This window comes from Papio anubis, chromosome 1, assembly GCF_008728515.1.
Source record: "Papio anubis isolate 15944 chromosome 1, Panubis1.0, whole genome shotgun sequence".
NCBI lineage: Eukaryota > Metazoa > Chordata > Mammalia > Primates > Cercopithecidae > Papio > Papio anubis.
Genome location: NC_044976.1, coordinates 30315923 through 30340057, shown reverse-complemented (window position 1 = coordinate 30340057; position 24135 = coordinate 30315923). Strand labels below are relative to the sequence as shown.

At 48.1% G+C, this 24135-nt stretch overlaps 2 protein-coding genes across 7 annotated transcripts in view; both read right to left on the bottom strand.

The window, feature by feature from the left end:
• Positions 1 to 10605, bottom strand: part of TMEM39B (transmembrane protein 39B) — a 29110-nt gene extending 18505 nt beyond the window's left edge. The window contains exons 1-5 of one of the 5 annotated variants that reach the window (XM_009203756.4): positions 10469 to 10605; positions 8158 to 8284; positions 7417 to 7636; positions 6456 to 6539; positions 5984 to 6138 (exon numbers count right to left, since the gene is read on the bottom strand). In XM_009203756.4, coding sequence (XP_009202020.1) covers positions 5984 to 6138; positions 6456 to 6539; positions 7417 to 7636; positions 8158 to 8284; positions 10469 to 10604 — 722 coding nt within the window. In that variant the 5' untranslated portion in view covers position 10605. Of the gene's footprint in view, positions 1 to 5983; positions 6139 to 6455; positions 6540 to 7416; positions 7637 to 8157; positions 8285 to 9358; positions 9762 to 10173; positions 10438 to 10468 lie in introns of those variants that run through there. The other 4 variants (XM_003891493.2, XM_017959206.3, XM_017959207.2 and 1 more) reach the window with 4 other exon arrangements.
• Positions 10606 to 22361: 11756 nt separating this feature from the next.
• Positions 22362 to 24135, bottom strand: part of KHDRBS1 (KH RNA binding domain containing, signal transduction associated 1) — a 45973-nt gene continuing 44199 nt past the window's right edge. For both annotated transcript variants that reach the window (XM_031666552.1, XM_031666553.1), the window contains one exon: positions 22362 to 23051. The gene's annotated coding sequence lies outside the window, so the exon portion shown is untranslated. The remainder of the gene's footprint in view (positions 23052 to 24135) is intronic.

Genomic DNA, 24135 nt, shown 5'->3' with positions numbered 1-24135 from the left:
GTAAGAAAAACCATTTCACCTTGACACTAGGAACATTTGTGTGTAGGGGGGTCTGAAACAGGGTAGTGCTCTATTGCCCAGGCTGGAGTGCAGTGGAACAATCTCAGCTCACTGTAACCTCTGGCATTAGCTGGGCATGGTAGCCTGCACCTGTAGTCCCAGCTACTTGGGAGGCTGAGGTGGGAGGATGGCTTAAGCTGGGGAGGCAGAAGTTGCAATAAACTGAGATTGCACCACTGCCTCCTGGGTTCAAGTGATTCTTATACCTCAGTCTCCTGAGTAGTTGGGAGTACAAGCCCTTTAAAGAAGTCCTTTAAGGCTGGGCGCGGTGGCTCACACCTGTAATCCCAGCACTTTGGGAGGCTGAGGCAGATGGATCACGAGGTCAGGAGATTGAGACCATCCTGACTAACACAGTGAAGCCCCATCTCTACTAAAAATACAAAAAATTAGCCGGGCATGGTGGCGGGTGCATGTAGTCCCAGGTACTCGGGAGGCTGAGGCAGGAGAATCACTTGAAACTGGGAAGCAGAGGTTGCAGTGAGCCGAGACTGGGCTACTCCAGCCTGGGCAACAATAGTGAAACTCTGTCTCAAAAAAAAAAAAAGTCGTCCTTTAAAAACATGTTCCTGCCGGCCAGGCGTGGTGGCTCACGCCTGTAATCCCAGCACTTTGGGAGGCCGAGGTGGGTGGATCACCTGAGGTTGGGAGTTCGAGACCAGCCTGACCAACATGGAGAAACCCCATTTCTACTAAAAATACAAAATTAGCCAGGTATGGTGGTGCATGCCTGTAATCCCAGCTACTCGGGAGGCTGAGGGAGGAGAATCGCTTGAATCAGGGAGGCGGAGGCTGCAGTGAGCAGAGATGGCGCCATTGCACTCCAGCCTGGGCCACAAGAGCAAAACTCCGTCTCAAAAAAAACAAAAAACAAAAAACAAAAAAAAAGTTCCTGGCTGGGCTTAGTGGTTCACGCCTGTAATCCCAGCACTTTGGGAGGCCAAGGTGGGCAGATCACTTGAGGTTGGGAGTTCAAGACCAGCCTGGTAAACATGGTGAAACCCCGTCTCTACTAAAAATACAAAAAATTAGATTGGCATGGTGGTGCACACCCGTAATCCCAGCTACTTGGGAGGCTGAGGCAGGAGAATCGCTTGAACCTGGGAGGTGGAAGTTGCAGTGAGCTGAGATCGCGTCACTGCACTCCAGCCTAGGTGACAGAGTAAGACTCCATCTCAAAAAAAATAAAATAAAATAAATAAATAAAGATGTCCAAGACTGTAACTCTGTAACTATAGAAAAGAAATATCATGCATGCATACTACTGGGCCCTGGAGTGAATGATATCTGCATACACATAATTTTATCAAAGCCACATACTGGTTTTTAATTTTCAGAATCAGACTTAGACAAAGAACGGAAGGCTTAAATGTGGTTACACAGGAGAACGTGAATGTCAAGCTTAACAATATAAAAGTAAAAATACAGCTGCCAGGAAGTGAAAAGAGGAAGAGGGGAGGAAAAGTGGTTGGGTACCTAATATTCTTGTCTTACATAAAAATGATTCAAGATACTGACTATTGTTGATGGAGAAAAAAAAGTATAGGGATACTTACACTATTGACAAAAATAACCAATAGAAAATTAAAAATATTAAAAGTTATCAATTACTGGGAACAGTAAGGATGGGACGGTGAGCTAAATCATCTGTCATTGCAGGAAATCAATATACTTGCACATGTGTGTATGCGGTATGTTTGTATATGCATAGAACATTTGTTTCCAGGATATACAAGAAACCAAAAACATTGATGATTACCTCTTGGAAAGGAAACTGGGTCGCTGGGAGGCAGCAGTCAAGGGGAGACTTTTTCATGGTATACTCTTTTAAACCTTCTGAATTTTAACTGTGTAAACCTATTATTCAATTCTAAAATAAATCAGTAATTTTTTTTTTTTTTTGAGACGGAGTCTCACTCTGTTGCCCAGGCTGGAGTACAGTGGTGCAAACTCAGCTCGCTGCAACCTCCACCTCCCAGTTTCAAGCAATTCTCCTGCCTCAGCCTCCTGAGTAGCTGGGACTATAGGCGTGGGCCACCATGCCTGGCTAATTTTTGTATTTTTAGTAGAGACAGGGTTTCACCATGATGGCCAGGCTGGTCTTGAACTGCTGACCTCAAGTGATTCACTCACCTTGGCCTTCCAAAGTGCTGGCATTACAAACATGAGCCACCGCGCCTGGCCAATCAATAAATTTTTAAAAAGAATAAGCAGGCTAGGCACAGTGGCTCATGCCTGTAGTCCCAACTACTCAGAAGGCTGAGGTGGGAGGATGGATGGCTTGAGCCTGGGAGGCAGAGGGTGCAGTAAGCTGAGATTGCACCACTGCACTCCAGCCTGGGCAACAGAGCCAGACCCTGTCTCAGGGTCTTGTCACTCAGGCTGGAGTGCAGTGGCACTTTAGAATTGGATAATAGGTTTACAGACTCTGTCTCTAAACAAACAAATAAATAAAACCCAGAAAGTAAAAGAGACTGCTATTGAAGAGTGGGACTAAAAATCTGGAGGGTGGGGTTGGAGACTAATGTTTTCCTATTTATTTATTTATTTATTTTTAGAGATAGGGTCTCACTCTGTTGTCCAGGCTGAAGTGCACTGGTATGATCATGGCTCTCTTTGGCCTCAAACTCACCAGCTAAAGTGATGTTCTCCCCTCAGCCTCCCAAGTCACTGAGATCACAGGCATGAGCTACTGTGCCCAGCAATGGTTTTCATTATAAGCTTTTTAGCACTATTGGATTCAATTTTTTACAGTAAGTTTATATTTGGTCAATAAACATTTTTAAATTAAATAATGAAAAATAAAGCATAATATGGACATTGGGTGTTATCTGCATCCAGGAAGAAAAGATTCACCAGGTAGTAACCATAAACTGTCAAATTAAGGCAACTTTTTTTTTTTTTTTTTTTTTGAGACAGAGTCTCGTTCTGTTGCCCAGGCTGGAGTGCAGTGGTGCGATCTGGGCTTACTGCAAGCTCCGCCTCCCAGGTTCACACCATTCTCCTGCCTCAGCCTCCTGAGTAGTTAGGACTACAGGCACCCGCCACCACGCCTGGCTAATTTTTTGTATTTTTTAGTAGAAACGGGGTTTCACCGTGTTAGCCAGGATGGTCTCGATCTCCTGATCTTGGGAGCCACCCGCCTCGGCCTCCCAAAGTGCCAGGATTCCAGGCATGAGCCACCACGCCCAGCCGGCAACTCTTAAGTTCTAATCAGTACAATCCTTTCGAAGGGCAATTTGTTAATATCTATGAAAAATGTAAATGAACACATCTTTTGGTGTAGTTAATTCTTCTGGGAATCTACTGTGCAGAAATATTGGACACATATGCAAAGATATATGCCTCATTGTTATGAATAAGGAAAAGCTAGAAACAACTTAAAAGTTTGCCAATAGGCCGGGCACAGTGGCTCACGCCTGTAATCTCAGCACTTTGGGAGACCAAGGTGGGCAGATCACGAGGTCAGGAGATCGAGACCATCCTGGCTAGCACAGTGAAACCCCATCTCTACTAAAAATACAAAAAATTGCCAGGCGTGGTGGCTCATGCCTGTAATCCCAACATTTTGGGAGGCCGAGGTGGGCAGATCACCTGAGGTTGGGCGTTCAAGACCAGCCTGACCAACATGGAGAAACCTAAATATACAAAAATACTACAAATACAAAATTGGCTGGGCGTGGTAGAGCATGCCTGTAATCCCAGCTACTTGGGAGGCTGAGGTAGGAGAATTGCTTGAACCCAGGAGTTGGAGGTTGCAGTTAGCCGAGATTGTGCCACTGCACTCCAGCCTGGGCAACAGAGCAAGACTCCATCTCAAAAAAAAAAAAAAGTTTGCCAGTAGAAGACAAATAAATTGTGAAAAATTCTATAACATAGAATACTATGAGGCCATTAAAAAAATGAGGCAGCTGGGCATGGTGGCGCATGCCCATAGTCCCAGCAACTCAGGAGGCTGAGGTGGGAGGATCACTTGAGCTGGGGAGTTCTAGGCTATAATGAGCTATGCCGATGAGGTGCCCGCATAAAAGTTCAGCATCCATATGGTGACTTCCTGGGAGTGGGGGATCACATAATTGCCTAAGAAGGGGATGAACTGGCCCAGGTTAGAAACAGAACAGGTCAAAACTCCTGTGTTGATCAGTAGTGGGAACAGACCTGTGAATAGCCACTGCACTCCAGCCTGGGCAATACAGCAAGACCCTCATCTCTAAAATAAAATAAAATGAGACAGACCCATATGTATTGGCATAGAAAAATATCCATTATATGATTAAGTAAAAAGTGTGGTAAACTGTACATCATGCATAGCATAATACCATTTTTGTTTTTTAAAAAACTGCATGTGGCCAGGCACTGTGGCTCACACCTGTAATCCCAGCACTTTGGGAGGACGAGGTGGGCAGATCACTTGAGGCCAGGAGTTTGAGACCAGCTGGCCAACATGGTGAAACCCCATCTCTACTAAAAATACAAAAAGTAGCCAGGCATGGTGGTGGGCACCTGTAATCCCAGTTACTTGGGAGGCTGAGGCAGGAAAATTGCTTGAACCCAGTAGGCAGAGGTTGCAGTGAGCCAAGATTGTGCCACTGCACTCCAGCCCAGGTGACATAAGACTCTATCTCAAAAACAAACAAAAAAACTGCATGTGTGTGTACTTGCACAGAAAATATTTTGGGAAAATATGCTGCCAGTAATGGACTTCTGGGGGAATAAGACTATGTGGGACTTTCTTTTTCCATGTTAAAAGCTTCTGTAAAGCTTACTGTTTTTATAAGACACACGTGTCACTCTTTTTTTGATACAGGACCTCACTCCAGTTGCTTAGGCTAGAGTACAGTGGCACAATTTTGGCTCACTGCAGCCTCGACCTCCTGAGCTCAGGTGATTCTCCCACCTCAGCTTCCTGAGTAGCTGGGACTATAGGCATGCCTCACCACACCTGGCTAATTTTTTATGTTTTTAGTAGACAGGGTTTCACCATGTTGCCCAGGCTGGTCTCAAACCCCTGGATTCAAACAATCTGCTCGCCTTGGCCTCCCAAAGTGCTGGGATTACGGATGTGTGCTACTGCGCCTGGCCACATGTCACTCTTGTAATTAAAAAGTAGATATAACTGAAGCAAGTATGACAGGGCTTCTGTGCCAGTGTCTTTTTGGACATGCAGGGTAGAAAGGGGGAGGTGCCAGCTCCGAAGCTTCCCAGAGACCAGGATTGACCCAGCTTGAGGAATTCTGTGAACCAGAAAACCTGGCGGTTGGGAAATGACTGTTAATGCTCAGGCAGCCAGGAGCCTGCCCCAGAAGCAGCCAGATCCAACACCTCACCAAAGTTCTGCCCGATGCAAAGCCACAAAGGGGCAGTCCTGGGCACATCCCCGACACAGTCTGTCCATCCTCAACAATCTAGGGTCTGGTGAGATGGAGAAAGAGAGTAAAAACAGGCACAAAGACATATACACATGCACATGCAGGCACATACACATGCTTCATGCATAGACACCCAGAGACATGCAACCACGCAGCTGTTTGCTGGCACACAGACTCGGGGAGATACCAAGAGATTACACAAGCACTGAGATACACAAAGAGAGACAAAGACAAAGGGAAAGAACCAGAGAGAGGTGAAAGGAAGAGTGAGGGAGGCAAAGCCCATGCACTCCCTCTTGGGAATGTTCCTTTGGGATATATATGCAGATCTGAGTCCCATTCTGACCTCCCCCATAGTGACAGCTGGGTAAATTATGCCACCTCAGTTTCTTCTGCAAAAAAAGGCTAATTATCCTGACCTCAGTGGGTGTCAACAGACAATGTGAGGGGATGTTGCTACCTGCCTCCGATCTTCCAGATATGGAGGCCTGGTAAGCCAGCCATGGTCAGGGCAGAGGTCAGGGGCCAGGTGCTGGGCAGTGAGGGGTACTCACGGATAGCAGAGGAACAGGAGGTTCAGGAAGGAGTAGGTCCTGAAGAGGTGGATGAGGGATCGGCACAGACTCCAGCCTGTTGCCGTGAGAACGGTGAAGCGGGTGAGGAACAGCAGGATGGAGCGAAAGAGGGAGACCTTCCCCCTCTGAGAAGCCTGGGTCAGGGCAAGATAGGACGGGATGGGGCCTTGGATGGAGGCCGAAGGGGCTGTGCCCAAATCCCACCCAGCATGACCTGTGATCCCACCCAGGGAGAGGTGGCACAGCAGGCTGGGCAGAACCTGGCAAGGTAAATCCTTCTCTTTGATACCCAGTAAACTCCAAGATGGGATGTAACTAATGTTCTTCAACCAAGTCCAAAGGGAGCCCCAAGGAAATACCCTAAGGCTGAAGGGCTGGGCATGTTTCCTTGGCATCCCCAGGGGAAACGGGGAATCCCAAAGTCCCTGGCCAGCCTCTAGGACCCAATCACCTCCTTCACGATGGACCCAATGAAGCGGCGGCCCAGAACAATGGTGGTCACCATCAGCAAGTTGAAGTCGATCAGGTGGAAGTTCTGTCAGGGGGCAGAGGCCTGGGGGTCATGTGGGCCCCTTGCCCATATGCAGGCTTTTTTCATACCCACCTCCCCCTGCCTATTTCTTTCCACAGAGACTGTCCCCATTATCTGACCTTCATCGGCCTCCAGCTGAGTCAGGCCAGGAAATTACCTAGAGGAGTAGAACAGGACCCCAAGAAGGGAAGTGGGACAGTCCCTGGGGATAAGAGAGTGGTATGTGAGCCCTCTTGCTCTGCTCACACATGCCCCTGTCCCTATACTGTTTCTGCACTGAAGTCTTTCCTCCCCTTGAAGCACTCATGTACGCCCATGGTTCATCTCCACTACTGGATTAAGACTCAGCTCCTGGCCGGGCGCGGTGGCTCATGCTTGTAATCCCAGCACTTTGGTAGGCTGAGGTGGGTGGATCATTTGAGGTCAGGAGTTCGAGACTAGTCTGACCAACATGGTGAAACCCTGTCTCTACCAAAAATACAAAATTAGCCAGACATGGTGGCACATGCCTGTAATCCCAGCTACTCAGGAGACTGAGGCAGCAGAATCACTTGAAACTGGGAGGTGGAGGCTGCAGTGAGCTGAGATTGCGCTATTCCACTCAGGCCTGGGCAACAACAGCGAAACTCTATCTCAGAAAAAAAAAAAAAGACTCTGAGCTCCTTTAGGTAAAATCTTCGTCAGATTCATCTCCGATACACTTACAGTGCCCAATGTGCTACTAAACACACTAGGAGTGTTCAGTGAATCATCAGTTTCCTGTTCCTTCAGCACCTTCCATGTTCGGCATGGAGGCAAGCGCACTGTGGTGCTTAGTAGGCTATGCTAAACTGAAACCAAAAGAAACGCGCACACACACACACCCTTGTTGAGTACCTACCAGGGAGGTGTGGGAGGGTGGGTGGGAAGGTGGATACCACCACACTGTCTTGTAGATGTTGATGTAGTGGACGAACAGTGCTATGAGCTGGCAGAAAAAGAGCTGCAACTCAAACAGAATGCTGGCCTGGACTGGCAGCTCGGGGATCTTGCAATGCTGTAGAGGCACAACCGTTTGGGTGGCCAGAGGGGGGCTGGAGAGGCCTGTTCCAGAACTGCTCCTGGCAGTGAAGAGAGAACATCATCAATGGCTGACCTGAGAATCCTACCAGGAAGGGCTTCTGAGGCAAAGGATTGTGGGATAAGATCAGAAAAGCAGCTTATAGCAAGGACAGGGTCTTCCTAACACTGTCAGACAAAGGAACCCGACAAAGCCTTTTCCTATCCCTAATCTTATTCAGGTCTTCCAACACCCCCTAGGAGAGAAAGAATTATTAGGTCCGTCTTACAGATGAGGAAAAGGAGGCCCAGAGAGGGGAGGCAACTTGTCCAAGCCATCAGCAAAACTGGAGCAGAACTGTAATTAGAATCCAGGCCTTTGGATTTATTCTACCATGTCCCACTGCATCTGTCCAAGTGATTACCCTCAACTGAGCTCCCTCTGGGTCTTTTCTGCTGCTCACTCCCCTCTAAGCCCCCACTGGAATCTAGGATTTTACACCTTAGAATCCAGTCAGAGAGAGCCCTGTCCACACTGTCCCTGTGAGGCCAGAGTGAGGGGCGAGACAGAGAGGTGGTTTACCTGGTGCGGGAACGAACACTGGTCACCGATGCGCTGGAAGTGTGGCTTCCACTAGAGCCCCCCGAGGATCCTGGCTCACAGAGTGGATTTCGACAGTAAGATGTCCTGTTGGGACCTCTTCGTCCTCCTGTGGGGCTCAACATAACATACAGCCTCAAGCCAGGGGGCATATATCAAGGATAACAGCAGTGATGATACCAGCTACCAGTCACCTAGTATCTCACTTTATCATTTAATCCTCACTGAGACCTATGATCTGGCCTCTTCTTTCATCTTCAGCTTCATCCCCTATCATTCTCTACCTCATGCCCACCCTCTACCATCCGCCCCATGCTCTAAACATCTTGATCTTTCTTTCTTCAGCAAGCCAAGCTCATTGCTACCTCTAGCACTTACTGTATCCTATCTGGAAAGTCTTTCCCTGACTGCCATTTCTGAAGTTTTGAAGTAACCCTCCCCATCACTCTCTCTGCAATTTTATTCTTTTTTTCCACTACAATTCTCTCTCTGAAATTATCTTATTCATTTGTTAACGTGCTTATTGCTTGTCTGTCCTATCACAATGGAAGGTCAATGAAGTCAGTTACCTTATCTGTCTTTTTCACTGTTATATCCCCTACCACAGTGCCCAGCAAGTATATGCTGATGAGTGAACGAACCCAGCAAGGTAAGTTTTTCACACATTAGGAAACTCAGTTTACACTCTGTCACAGTATCGTGGCTGGGTATTGTGCTCTCAACTCTGGTACACATTGGGCCCCACAGACATATGTTTCTGGAGGTCTATAACTCTGGGTACCTTTGGGACAGCTTTTTCCTCCAGGGCCCCATGATTCAGCTCAAAGGGTATTCTGGGATCTCATGGGCAGGACCCAGGGCCTAAATAAAGGGTCAAGGACATGGCTGGGAGAATGCTGTGGCTGTGGACCGAAAACTGGACCTACGAGGCTGACCAGTCTAGCCCAAGCTCCCATGCACCACTTTGCACAAAAGTTCTGCACAAAGCTCCCAAGCACCTACAAAAGTCACAACCTGACTGGGTGCGGTGGCTCACGACTATAATCTCAGCACTTTGGGAAGCTGAGGATGGAAGATCGCTTGAGGCCAGGAGTTGGAAACCAGCCTGGGCAACATGGCGAAATCCGGTCTCTATTAAAAATATATATATACATATTTTTAAAAAGTTATAACCTGTTCATACCTCTTCACAGTAACACAGCAGCCTGCATTCACATACACCCCATGCCGTAGCATCTCAGCTCGGAAGCGTTTCCCACACTTCGGAGCCAATTTTGGGCCTGGATGTATGCCCAAAATTATAAACCTCCACAAGTCTCTAAAAAGTACCTGGCGAAAAGCTCTGCCCTCCATAAACCCCCAGACCAGAAGCTCTGTTCATACGCTATGATACTTGGCTTAGAAAATCCCACACAAACACCACTAGTCCAGACGCTCTGCCCACACCCACTCTCCTCTCTTTAGAAGCTCTGCACCCACATAAAGCCCCTCAGCCCAGAAGCTCCGCCTACACACAACTGTCAGTCCAGAAAGCCCGCTCACAAGCCAGTAAAAGCCCTCTCAGCCCAGAAGCCCCACTCCAGAATGGGCTCCCTCAGTCTGAAGTCTCCCCGCCCCACCGCCTCCCGTGTAAGCCCCTCCAGCCCAGAAACTCCGACTGCACTAGCGCCCCACCCCAGAAGCTCCGCCCTTAGCGCTGAAGCCACGCCCACTGGTAAGCCCCGCCCCCTTTCTAGTCCCGACGAGCGGGTCCTCACCAAAGCCCAAGCCCCCACAGGGATCCCTCTTAGAAGCCCCGCCCACCACCCAATGTCCCGCCCCCACAACAGAGGCCCCACTCCGCAAAACGACAGGAGGGGGCGGGATCCCGTCTGCACTCGCATCCCCTCCCCCTCCCGTCACCGGGCTCCTGTCCGCGTGGGGCAGCAATTAGCAGCCTGGCCATCCTAACCCGCGCGCCCACTAGTTGCCAGGCCGAGCCTGAGCTGCTCTGCTCACCCATCTCCTCCCCCCGGCGCTCTCCGTTTCGCCGCCGCAGCTCCTGCGGGCAATATGTCGGAGGCGACGGCGGCCGGGAGAGGACTAACCGCTGCAGCCCAGTCCCGGGTATCAGCCGCGCGCTCCCGCCGCGCCGCTATATTTGCATACAAGGCGGGCTGGAAGCTGGGCGCGCGCCTCTTAAAGGGGCCACCCGGACAGAGGCGGTGCCTGCGCGCTCTTTGTCTCGCGGTCCCCCACGCCCTTCCTGCAGCTGCTGCTGAAGAGACTCAAGAGGGAGGGGAACGGAACCCACCTCCTGCTCTTCCCGTGCTTGTCTTCTCCCAGCATCTCCAGGACCGGGGCGGCGGCGAGCGGGGGAGGGTGCGGAGCCGCCTCTCGGTTCCCCTGGAGATGGACCATATCCCTGGGCGGTCCGCGGGCACCTCCATCCCAGCCCCACTTTGCGCTTTATCCTTCTCTTAGGCCTCACTGCGCTTTAGTCTACCCCAATCAAAACTCAGGAGTCACTTCCCCCCTCCCTCGGCCCCCACATCCTATCTTTGCCTTAGTCTTTGTTAGCCTAAGTCCTAAATATTTCTCGCATTTGACGTTACTCACCGTTCTCATTGTCGATACCGTGGTTCAGATCCTGACTCTGCCATTGCCCAGCCTTGAAATCCTGTTTTTTATGCTTTACGATGAGGCTGCTGATAGTCACCGTGTAGGTTTCGGTAAGGGTTAAATGAAATACTGCATGCAGAACTGAGTCTGTTTTAGTGTTAGCCATCATGTTTGGAAAAGCATTCACTAAATGAGATACATTTATTGTCAGTGGGATTTCTTCCCTCACGAGTCCTACAAGCAGTTTCAATCATCTTGTAGCTCCATTGCTTAGCACAGTACTTGGCACCTAATAGCAGTATTCAATTAATTGAATTAATTAGTAGATACTTCATTAATAGATAGTCATAGAGCTTACAGTCAAGTGGGAGGAGATAGACATGAACAAAATTAGTAAATTCTGTAGTATGTTAGAAGGGAATGATTGGTGTGGAGGAAAAACAGGAAAGGGGGATGGGGTTGCAGTTTTAAATAGGGCAGGCAGAGTAGGCTTCAGAGTTGACTTGAGTAAACACATGAAGGAAATGAGTGAGTCAGTCGTGCAGATTTCTGGAGAAAGGGGGTACTTCAGGCAGAGGGAATAGTGCAGAGTCCCTCAGCCAGGAGGGTGTATTTATCTATGTATTTATTTTATTTTTTATTCCATTTTTATTTTTTGAGACGGAGTCACTGTTGCCCAGGCTGGAGTGCAGTGGCTTGATCTCTGCTCACGGCAACCTCCACCTACTGGATTCAAGCGATTCTCCTGCCTCAGCCTCCCGACAAGCTGAAATTACAGGTGCGCACCACCACGCCTGGCTAATTTTTGTTTTTTGTTTTGTTTTGTTTTGTTTTGAGACTGGAGTCTCCCTATCTGTTGCCCTGGCTTTAGTGCAGTGGCACAATCTTGGCTCACTGCAACCTCCGCTTCCCGGGTTCAAGCGATTCTCCTGCCTCAGCCTCCCAGGTAACTGGGATTACAGGTGCCCGCCACCATGCCCTGCTAAATTTTTGTATTTTTAGTAGAGGCAGGGTTTCACTGTATTAGCCAGGATGGTCTTGAACTCCTGACCTCAGATGATCCACCCACCTCGACCTCCCAAAATGCTGGGATTACAGGTGTGAGCCACTACGCCCGGCCACGATCAGCCAATTTTTGTACTTTTTAGTAGAGATGGGGTTTTATCTTGTTGGCCAGGCTAATCTTGAACTCTTGACTTTAAGTGACCTGCCCACCTCGGTCTCCCAAAGTGCTGGGATTATAGGCGTAAGCCACCACACCAGGCCAAGAGGGTGTGTTTAAGAAATAAAAAGGAGGCCAATGTGGCATAGGTATAGGTATAAGAGTAGGACATGAGAAGGGATAGATCATGTAGGGCTGTGTGGTTTTTACTTTGAATGAGATGTAGAGTTATTATAGGGTTTGAACTTCTATTTAAAATAACTATTCCAGCTGTCTGGTAAGAATAGACTACAGGGGCACCAGGGTGGAAGCAGGGAGACCAGGCAGGAGGCTGTGGCAATGATCTTAGCAAGAGACGTTGATGGTTTGCACCAGGTTGGGTGAGATGGTGAGACCTGGTTGAATTCTGGATTTGAAGGTAAAGTCTACAGGATCTGTTGGGCAGAGTATGGTGGCTCATGCCTGTAATCCCAGCACTTTGGGAGGCTGAGGTGGAAGGATTGCTTGAGCCCAGGAGTTTGAGACCAGCCTGGGCAACAAAGTGAGACCCTGTCTCTACAAAAAAAAAAAAATTTAAATGAGCCAGGTGTGGTGGCATGCGCCTGTAGTCCCAGTTACTTGGGAGGCTGAGGTGCGAGGATCACTTGAGCCCTGGGAAACTGAGGTTGCAGTGAACCATGACAGTCCCACTGCACCCCAGCCTGGGCAATGTAGCAAGACCTCATCTAAAAAAAAAAAAATTAAAACAAAAACAAAACGGGACCTGTTGACAAAATGGATAGGCGTGTGTGAGGAAGAGAAGAGATAAGGATTACTCCAACGTATTTAGCATGCACAAATGGAAATATGGAGTCCAATTCAACAAATGTATATTTTTAAAATTATGATTGATTTTACACCAAGTCGGTCCTTCCCTTCAAGGGGAAAAGTGGCCCAGGGATGGAAAACGATTATCCCTGGCTCAACAAGCAAAGAAGAAACCAGGACTGGGATTTCTTTTTTCCAGCCATAGAAATTCTGATAGAGGCTGGGTGCAGTGGCTCATGCCTATAATCTCAACACTTTGGGAGACTGTGGTGGGAGGATCACTTGAGTCCAGGAATTTGAGACCAGCGTAGGCAACACAAGAGAACCCTGTCTCTACAAAAAATTTAAAACTTAGCTGGGCATGGTGGATGCGTGCCTGCAGTCCTGGCTACTCAGGAGGCTGAAGGGAGAGAAATCACTTGAGCCCAGGAGTTTGAGATGACAGTGAGATGATCACACCACTGCATTCATCCTGGGTGACAGAGTGAGACCCTGTCTCAAAAAAAGTGGGGGAGGTAAGTCCACTTGTATGGACTGCCATGAATGTGACCCACCCATTACCTGTGGCTTCAGCCCACCTTGTAAGGTGGACTACTCACTTTGCCTGCTCATCTATTCTTCCTCCTCATAAGAACACTGATTTTTCCCTTGGGGAATTATTCTTCCCTGACTCTCTCAGTCCATGGTTTGGTGGGGTTGCCTTACTTTGCAGTTCCTTTGTGGGCAGAAGACACAGGCTTGGCAAATCAAAGCATTCCAATATCCCTGCCTTCTAAGGCTGGTGACTGGTTGGGGTTTTTGGGGAGTAGGAGGGGATTAGTGACCTGTCAGCCCAAATGAGATGCAGTCTTAGGATCTTTGCTAGAATCGGGAAGGAAATTTTTATTCCCCTCTGGGTTGGCTAAGCAAGTAAGTTATAAATTTGGAGGTCTTGGTGGCCATCTTGCCATTTTTATTTTTTATTTTTATTTTTTTATTTATTTTTAATTTAATTTTTTTTTTTTTGAGACGGAGTCTGGCTCTGTCGCCCAAGCTGGAGTGCAGTGGCCGGATCTCGGCTCACTGCAAGCTCTGCCTCTTGGGTTTATGCCATTCTCCTGCCTCAGCCTCCCGAGTAGCTGGGACTACAGGCGCCCGCCACCTTGCCCGGCTAGTTTTTTCGTATTTTTTAGTAGAGACAGGGTTTCGCCGTGTTAGCCAGGATGGTCTCGATTTCCTGACCTCTTGATCCGCCCATCTCAGCCTCCCAAAGTGCTGGGATTACAGGCTTGAGCCACCGCACCCGGCCCATCTTGCCATTTTTAGAGAATAATTTAGCTGACGATGAAGGAAACACAGAAGAATCAAGAAACGCCTAGCTGCAGTGGCTCATGCCCGTAATCCCAGTGCTTTGGGAGGCGGAGGTAGGAGAATCACTTGAGCCCAGGAATTCAAGATCCATCTCTACAAAAAATTTAAAAAATTAGCTGGGCATGGTGGTGCACGCCTGCAGTACCAGCTATTCAGGAGGCTGAGGCTGGAAGATTCCTTGATCCCAGGAGTTTGGGGTTGCACTGTGGCCCAGACAATAGAGACCTTGTCTCAAAAGGAAAAAAAAGGTCAAGAGATCAGTAGACATTTCTTTCTTTTTCTTTTCGAGACAGGGTCTTGCTTTGTCGCCCAGGCTAGAGTGCAATTGTGTGTTCATGGCTCGCTGCAGCCTTTACCTTTTGGGCTCAAGTTACCCTCCCACCTCAGCCCCCAGAGTTTCTGGAACTACAGATGCATGCGACCACACCCGGCTAATTTTTTTTTTTTTTTTTTTTTTTTGAGTTGGAATTTCACTCTTGTTGCCCAGGCTGGAGTGCAATGGCACGATCTCGGCTCACCAAAGCCTCCACCTTCCAGGTTCAAGCGATTCTCCTGCCTCAGCCTCCTGAGTAGCTGGGATTACAGGCATGTGCCACCATGCCCGGCTAATTTTTGTATTTTTAGTAGAGAAAGGGTTGCTCCATGTTGATCAGGCTGGTCTCGAACTCCTGACCTCAGGTGATCCGCCAGCCTCGGCCTCCCAAAGTGCTGGGATTACAGGCATGAGCCACCGCACCTGACCCACACCCGGCTAATTTTAAGAAATGTGTCTTGGCCGGGCGCGGTGGCTCACGCCTGTAATCCCTGCACTTTGGGAGGCTGAGGCGGGCGGATCACGAGGTCAGGAGATCGAGACCATCCTGGCTAACACGGTGAAACCCCGTCTCTACTAAAACACAAAAAATTAGCCGGGCGCGGTGGCGGGCGCCTGTAGACCCAGCTACTTGGGAGGCTGAGGCAGGAGAATGGCGCGGACCCGGGAGGCAGAGCTTGCAGTGAGCCGAGATCGCGCCACTGCACTCCAGCCTGGGCGACAGAGTGAAGACTCCGCCTCAAAAAAAAAAAAAAAAAAAAAAAGAATACGGCCGGGCGCGGTGGCTCAAGCCTGTAATCCCAGCACTTTGGGAGGCCGAGGCGGGTGGATCACAAGGTCAGGAGATCGAGACTATCCTGGCTAACATGGTGAAACCCCGTCTCTACTAAAAATACAAAAAACTAGCCGGGCGCGGTAGCGGGCACCTGTAGTCCCAGCTACTTGGGAGGCTGAGGCGGGAGAATGGCGTGAACCCGGGGGGCGGAGCTTGCAGTGAGCCACTGCACTCCAGCCTGGGAGACACAGTGAGACTCCGTCTCAAAAAAAAAAAAAAAAAAAAAGAAAAAGAAATGTGTCTTTTGTTTTGTTTTGTTTTTTGAGAGAGACAGGGTCTATGTTGCTCAGGCTGATCTTGAACTCAAGTGATCCTCCTGCCTTGGTCTCCCAAAATGCTGGGATTACAGGTGTGAGCGACCACGCCCAGCCAAGACACTTTTTTTTTTTTTTTTTTTTTTTTTGGATTTTCGAGATGGAGTCTCGCTCTCGCTCTGTTGCCTAGGCTGGAGTGCAATGGCGTGATCTCAGCTCACTGCAACTTGTCTTCCGGCTCCAAGCAATTCTCCTGCCTCAGCCTCCTGAGTAGCTGGGATTACAGGCACGCACCACCACACCTGGCTAATTTTTGCATTTTTAGTAGAGATGGGTTTCATCATATTGGTCAGGCTGATCCCAAACTCCTGACCTCATGATCTGCCCACCTCAGCCTCCCAAAGTGCTGGGATTACAGGTGTGAGCCACTGCACCCAGCCCGACACTTTCTTGATGGCATCAATTGACTCCTGGATCCAACCATACCTGAAGCTTTTATGGATTTTCTTCTGTTGCAGAAAGCCAGTTTGTGCCTGGTGTTTGACAACTGCAACTGAAATAATCTAGAATCTACAATTCTATTATAGAATCTACCTGAAAGACCTAGGGTTTTTGTCCTTTTCAAATCTGCCTTTTACAGGTTCCCTGGAGAAAATATTTATCTTTTCTTTTGTAAAAAATATTTTTATATCCCACATACAATCATTCCCAATCCCTGGAGAAAATAATAAGATGGCAGGATTTTGGCTAGGCTCTTGTCTTCCAGACCTGTGACCATACGTCTCAGCTGTTTTGTAACTTTGAAACCCCTCACTTCCCCTCCCTGAGCTTTCATTTCCTGATAAAGTTGCTATCTATTGGTCCTTCCAGGAGTCTTAAGTTTTTGAGGAAATGCCACTGGCTCTAAGCCAATCCTGTCACTGGGTACTGGAAGCTGAGGTCTCTTCTTTGGTCATGTTATTCTAGGACCATGGCCAAAAGTTGGCAAATCTGTCCTGTTTTTTAGAGACACAGCCTCACTTTGTCACCCAGGCTGGAATGTAGTGGTGCAATCATAGCTCACTTCAGCCTCCAACTCTTGGACTCAAGTTATCCTCCTACCTAAGTGTCGCTAGTAGTTAGGACTACAGGTATACACCACTGTGCCTGACTAATTAAAATAAATAAATAAATAAAATAAAAATGGCTGGGTGTGGTGGCTCAGGCCTGTAATCCTAGCACTTTGGGAGGTCGAGGTGGGCAGATCACAAGTTCGAGACCAGCCTGGCCAACATAGTGAAACCCCGTCTCCACTAAAAGTACAAAAAAAAGGCCAGGCGCAGTGGCTCACGCCTGTAATCCCACCACTTTGGGAGGCCGAGACGGGCGGATCACGAGGTCAGGAGATCGAGACCGTCCTGGCTAACACTGTGAAACCCCATCTCTACTAAAAATACAAAAAACTGGATATGTTGGCAGGCCCCTGTATTCCCAGCTACTCGGGAGGCTGAGGCAGGAGAATGGTGTGAACCTGGGAGGCAGAGCTTGTAGTGAGCTGAGATCGCGCCACTGCTCTCCAGCCTGGGGGACAGAGCAAGACTCTGTCTCAAAAAACAAAATGAAATTTAAAAAGTACGAAAAAAAAAAATTAGCCTGGCGTGGCGGTGTGCACCTATATTCCAGCTACTCAGGAGGCTGAGGCAAGAGAATTGCCTGAAGCTAGGAGGTGGAGGTTTCAGTGAGCCGATATTGCGCCATTGTCGGGGCAACAGTGCAAGACTCCATCTCAAAAGATTTTTTTTTTTTTTTTGTAGAGATAGTCTCACTCTATTACCCAGGCTGGTCTTCAACTCCTGGGCCCATATGATCCTCCTGCCTGGGCTTCCCAAATAACTGGATTTACAAAATGGAACCATAACACCTGGCCCAAATCCGTCCTATAAATCAGTTTTTTGTTTTGTTTTGTTTTGTTTTTTTTGAGATGGACTTTTGCTCTTGTTGCCCAGGCTGGAGTGCAATGGCACAATCTTGGCTCACTGCAACCTCTGCCTCCTGGGTTCAAGCGATTCTCCTGCCTCAGTCTTCTGAGTATCTGGAATTACAGGCGCCCACCACCATGCCTGGCTAATTTCCGTATTTTTAGTAGAGTTGGGGTTTTGCCATGTTGGCCAGGCTGGTCCTGAACTCCTGAACCTCAGGTGATCTGCCCGCCTTGACCTCCCAAAGTGCTGGGATCATAGGCATGAGCCATTGCACCTGGCCTTAAATCAGCAGTTTTCAGCCCAGACTATGAAGACCTCTGGTGGTACACAGAAGTGATGAATCCGCAGGATAAAACACAATGCAGCTTTCTGGAATGTCAGTTTTATTCAACAGAAATATAAGGCAGAATATTCAATATCAAAATGCAGTCATTAAGAACACATTCTCTGGAGCCATTCAGTGCTATTGAAGCATTAGCTATTTTTATTAAAACATGGATATATTGTGAAGTACAAAGTAAACTAATGTGGGCTGGGCATGGTGGCTCACGGCTATAATCCCAACAATTTGGGAAGCCAAGTTGGGCAGATAACTTGAGGCCAGGAGTTCAAGACCAGCCTGGCCAACATGGTAAAACCCCACCTCTACTAAAAATACAAAAATTAGGCGGATGTGGTGTTGTGCACCTATAATCCCAGCTACTCAGGAGGCTGAGGCATGAAAATCACTTGAACCTGGGAAGTCGAGGTTACAGTGAGCTGAGATTGCGCCACTGCACTCCAGCCTGGGCAATAGCAAGACCCTATGTCAAAAACAAAAACAAGCCAGGTGCGGTGGTTCACGCCTGTAATCCCAGCACTTTGGGAGGCTGAGGCGGGCGGATCACCTGAGGTTGGGAGTTGGAGACCAGCCTGACTAACATGGAGAAACCCCATCTCTACTAAAAATACAAAATGAGCTGGGCATGGTAGCACATGCCTGTAATCCCAGCTACTCAGGAGGCTAAATCAGGAGAATCGCTTGAACCCAAGAGGCAGAGGCTGTGGTGAGCCAAGATCGTGCCATTGCACTCCAGCCGGGCAACAAGAGCAAAACTCCATCTCAAACAAACTAATGTGAATTTAAGATTGAAGGCTTTGAAAAAAATGTCACCTGCAGCCCGGTCCCAGCCCACCAGCGATGTGCTTTCACCTTCTCTTGCCAGCAAGAATACTTACATCTGATTTTCAATACCAGAGAATCCAGGTGTCTTCATGTTCTTCCAAGTTCCTGGGCCGTTCTCACTCCATGTATACATTAGTCTCCCCACACAACCTCCCACCTACCAGGCAATCCCCCACCCCCATTCTCATCCATTCGTCTTCCCACATCTTATATTACAAATATATGCAAACTATAGAAAACCCAGAAAATACTGTATTTCTTTAGTTTAAAAAGAGATTGGATTTTGACAGGTAATGTATTTAAGGTAATTAAGATAGAGGGAACTGTCAAGTAGGCTACATTCCAGAAGGGTGAGTCCAGTTTGGCTTGCAAGTAACTGAAGATGAGGCTGGAAAAATAGGTTCAATTCGGATCACTTGATGATCCTGAATGTTACACACAGTAAAGAATTTGGGCCGGGCGCGGTGGCTCAAGCCTGTAATCCCAGCACTTTGGGAGGCCGAGACGGGCGGATCACGAGGTCAGGAGATCGAGACCATCCTGGCTAACATGGTGAAACCCCGTCTCAACTAAAAAATACAAAAAACTAGCCGGGCGCGGTGGTGGGCGCCTGTAGTCCCAACTACTCTGGAGGCTGAGGCAGGAGAATGGCGTGAACCCGGGAGGCGGAGCTTGCAGTGAGCTGCGATCCGGCCACTGCACTCCAGCCTGGGCGGCAGAGCGAGACTCCGTCTCAAAAAAAAAAAAAAAAAGAATTTGGACTTGATTTCAATTCTCTAAGCCTGTTTCATCTGTAAAATTAGGAAAATTACTATGTTGTGAGGATTAATGGAGAGAAGCAAACACATGGGAGAGATATCCTATGTGACAAATGGAGCGGAAGTTATTAGGAGTTGGAGACACAGATTCTTTTCCTTGGTGTAAACTATTCCCACCTCTCAGGGTGGCCTGAAATTCAGTCTCTCATTTATCTTATTTTTCTGCAATGCACATCTTAACCACCAGAGAGAGCCTGATGCAAAGGAATCTGAACTCCAAGTACAACAGGAAAATTGAGCTGGGCATGCCTGGGCATAAGACGTGAAATCCTGTATACAACTGCAGCGATTCTCAGTGGTAGGGTAGGGAATGGATCCCAGTGCCTCCTCTATGGGCCTTCTTAGATCCATCCCAAGGAGAGGGGGTGGGGCATGCTGCCACAACCTAGAATTTAGCAGCTAGCCAGATGTAAGGTCACCAGGAAGGAGGTGAGGTGGGTAAGGATGAGGGCCAGATCTAGTTTGGGGACCTGAATTTCTGTATCTCAAGCAAAAGAGACTCTCAACTCTTGCTCATAAGCCACAAGGCCCAACTCCTTCCTGGGCTACCCCATGGCAGGCCAGGTCATCTAGCCAGACCTGGGAACTTTAGAGAAAACAGTAGACGGTGCATTGTGGGAAAGGAGGAAGGGGAGACAGTTGCATATCTAAGAGCTGTCTTTAGGGCCACATCCACATGGCATCAAGACCTCAGCCTTTAGGTCTATCAGAAAGGGCAATGGGACCTAGCTTCTCCAATCATGATTCACTAGCCTTGCATCTTACAGCATTTTTACAAAACTTTGCTTTCCTGGATTTTTGTTACGGATGTTAAAATGAAAACCTAGGGACATTGAACAGTTTACCTAAGGTTGAACAGCAGCAGCCAAGGGCAGAAGTAGGCCTGTAGGCAACAGAAGTGGCTCTGAGGGGCCAAGGAAAGGGCAGGCAGGCAGGTAAAGCAACAGCCTGCTTGTTGAGCTGCACGCATTGACTCTTGGCCAGGCCTCATACCCGCTCCTCCAAGGCCAGCTCTGCTGCCAGGCCCCAGGCTGCCAGCCCCACCTCCACACTCCCACCCCAGTCCCCTGAGAGCCCATCACCTTGGCAACAGTCAGAGAAAGGCCCAACTAAAATATTTATGGCTCAAAACAGCCTAGAGGCTTGGGAGGGGGGAAGAGGGAAAGGCTGATGTCATCCCTTCTCAGCTTGCAGGGGAGGTGACTGACATACAGGGCAGCTGGGTGGGTGGGCCAAGCCCAACAAGTCAGGGCTCTCAAAGGAAGATCCCAAGGGCCATTAAGTGGTAACAGGAGGATGAAGGCTGTGACAGGTGACAGGACTGCATAAGACCCACAAGCCTGGGAAAAAAGGAGGAGGGAAACTTAAGGATTGAGCAGTATTGTGTCCAGAGCCCGTGCCAGGCATTTCAAACACATCATTTGCTTCTCAGATCCCATTCAGTAGGTAGCAATTCTTATCCTACTTTGATGGAGTAAACAGGCCCTACAGCTCTTCTTAAAGCAAAAAGAAAAAAAAAAAATTTACACAGGCTCTGGAAATATACAAATGATGAGCTGGGATTTGAATTCAGATCTGTTTGGCTTCAGCCCTGTAAGCTTTCCTATAAAATTCTGTGGCTCCTGAGTAGAAATCCTAGCAGACTAAGGGTATACCTGTCTAGGAATCTAACACTGGCTCCTCGGCCACTGACTCAGGTTCTGTGCCTCCATTTATATGATGAGGATGCCATCTGATTCCCTAATTCCCCACCCAACTCCTCCCTTGTCAGCCCTGGACTCAGAGCATCCAATGTAAACACAGGGTAACAAACTCATCGAGGCTGGCCTGTGACTTTTCCAGTTTTAGCACTTAAAAGTCCCATATCCCAGAAACTCTGTCTTGGGTAAACCTAGATGATCTGTCATCCTAGACGAACCCCTTATGCAAACAAAATGCTTTACTATTTCAAAGCACTTGTGGCTGTGAGAGGTACAAATAGGTCAAAAGAATAGGCCATGAAGTCTGATAGTATAGACCATGAAGTCTTTTTCTTTTTATTTTATTTTATTTTATTTTTTGAGGCGGAGTCTCACTCTGTCGCCCAGGCTGGAGTGCAGTGGCCGGATCTCGGCTCACTGCAAGCTCCGCCTCCCGGGTTTACGCCGTTCTCCTGCCTCAGCCTCCTGAGTAGCTGGGACTACAGGCGCCCGCCACCTCGCCCGGCTAGTTTTTTGTATTTTTTAGTAGAGACGGGGTTTCCCCGTGTTAGCCAGGATGGTCTCGATCTCCTGACCTCGTGATCCGCCCGTCTCGGCCTCCCAAAGTGCTGGGATTACAGGCTTGAGCCACCGCGCCCGGCCTAGACCATGAAGTCTTTTTCTAACCATAGGCAAGTTTTTTTATTCTCCTTGAGTCTCAGTTTTTCTCATTTTCCTGGTACATACTAAGAAATAAGTAAATTATTAGCTGTTATTTATAGTAATCAACAATGAAGACAGAAACAGGCTCAGAGGTTAAATAGCTTGCCCAGTGTAAATCAATTGACTTTAAGGAATCCCTTTCCATTATACTTCTGTTCCTGCTAAGGACCAATCCAAGCTCACTAGAATGCCCCAGGCACAGTTAAAATGCAGATAAGCTCTATTCTCTCCCTAAACTCAGTTCTTCCCCTTGTTCCTTTGTTAGGGTAAATAACTAGAAGGCATTAGGGAAGAGTGCAGTATCAGAGGTCCCTAGCCTCTCAGGAAGCTGAGTATAAATCAACCTAGAAATAGGCCAGAGGAAACCAGAAGCCTATCAAAGGCTGACTTTCCAATCCTTCAAGAGAAAATGTCAGAATAAATAGCTGGCCTAGTATAGCTGGAAGGAAAGTGAGAGCTAGACGGGGGCTTTGGCTCTCTCCCAGAGTTGATAGAAGCTACCAGAGTGGGGCCATTCATCACTTGACCAAACCTTTATTGAGCTCCTCAGGGGCAGATACTTGCTGGGGAGAAATATAGTACAGAGGTGGAACAGAAAAAGCCCTACTACCCTTTATGACCTTTTTGGACAAGGTAAGTAATAAACAATGAAGAGAAAAACAGGTTCAGATGTTAAATAACTTGCCCAAATAAACTGAATCTTCTCACTTGGCTTTCCTCAGTCTTCAATGGAGGGGCGGTGATCACCGTCCTTTGGGAGCCCTCTGGAAGGGTTCAAGGACTCACAGGCTGATACCCGTAACGCAGGTGTGGTAGTGGGGAAACAGAAAACGGTCGTAGGGTGTTTCAGCCAATTCTCTGGGAGGCTAAAGGGAACCACATAGACTGGGAATGGCACAGTCGGAGTTGCCAGTTCATTCCCATCTAGGAGGCCATGCTAGGGATACCCATTAGTCCCCTTCAACTCTTTAAAGTCTTGAAGAGTTTAATTGTTAGCACCACAGTCCCCTGCAGCCCTGAGAACTCCATTCTGGGCCTAAAGACTCTTAAGGGATCCTGACTGGCTTTCTCTGGGTAAATCTGACAGATCAAGTAGAGTGAAAGAAAACTGCTGATCTCCTCTCCTGGGTTTCTCTGTGTTCAGCAAATGCCCTCAGGCCAGCCTTTATACAGCAGGTAGCTCTCCAGGTTTCCGAGTCCTCTGATAGCTGCAAAGACACAAGGCAGAAAATTAAGAAAGCTCCCCTATTAGGGGGCTTCCCAGCCTCCCACCTGTCCAGGCTGCTTCCCTTACAATTGCCCCATCCCACAGCACAACTCTAGTTGTTTCATTCAGTACACAGGTTTCTTGGGTACACACATGGGTAGAAAACAGAAGTCCACAGCCTATGAATTCTCTTTTTGCTGTCAGGTAATGAAAATGCAGTCTCACACTCAGTATCTCCTGTCCTTGGTCATATATCAGCTGAGTGACCCAGGGAAGAATCAACAAAACCTTTGGGGGGCCTATCCAAGCTTTGAAGCCTCTATAAACAAAGGGAAAAATGCTTTCTGCTGTCCTAGAGATGTGAAAAAGATCAACAAAAATCTTTAAAGTCTGTTGAAGAATGGAAATCAGAAAATAGGCATCTTCTTATCACTATTATTGGTAACTCAATGTTAGGCTCAAGGAGCCATGGATGTTATGAAGGATTCATCCCAGCACCAAACAGGGTGGACTAGAGGAGACACATCTTAAATCTGGGGCACAGGGAAGGGGCTTGATCTCATGCTAAAACCTGTAGCAATGCTCTTCCTTCTTCTTCTTTTTTTTTTAAAGACAGTCTTGCTTTGTCACTCAGGCTGGAGTACAGCGGCAACATCATGGCTCACTTCAGCCTTAGTCTCCTGGGCTGAACTGATCCTCCAACCTCAGCCTCCAAATATGATCACACACACACACACCAACATCCTTGGCTAACTTTTAAATTTTTGTCTCCGTATGTTGCTAAGACTGTTCTCAAACTCCTGGGATCCTCCTAATGGCCTCCCAAAGTGCTGGGATCACAGGTGTGAGCCACCATGCCTGGCCAGTGCTTCCTGTCTTTTAAATGGCGCTACCATCTCCCTAGCTGTTCCAGTCAGTAACCCGGAACCTCACTATGTTCATTCTATCTCCTAAAAGATATATATATATATGTATTTTTTTTTTTTTTTTTGGAGACAGAGTCTTGCTCTTTTGCTCAGGCTGGAGTGTAGTGGCACAATCTCAGCTCCAGTACTGCAGCCTCTGCCTTCTGGGTTCCAGTGATT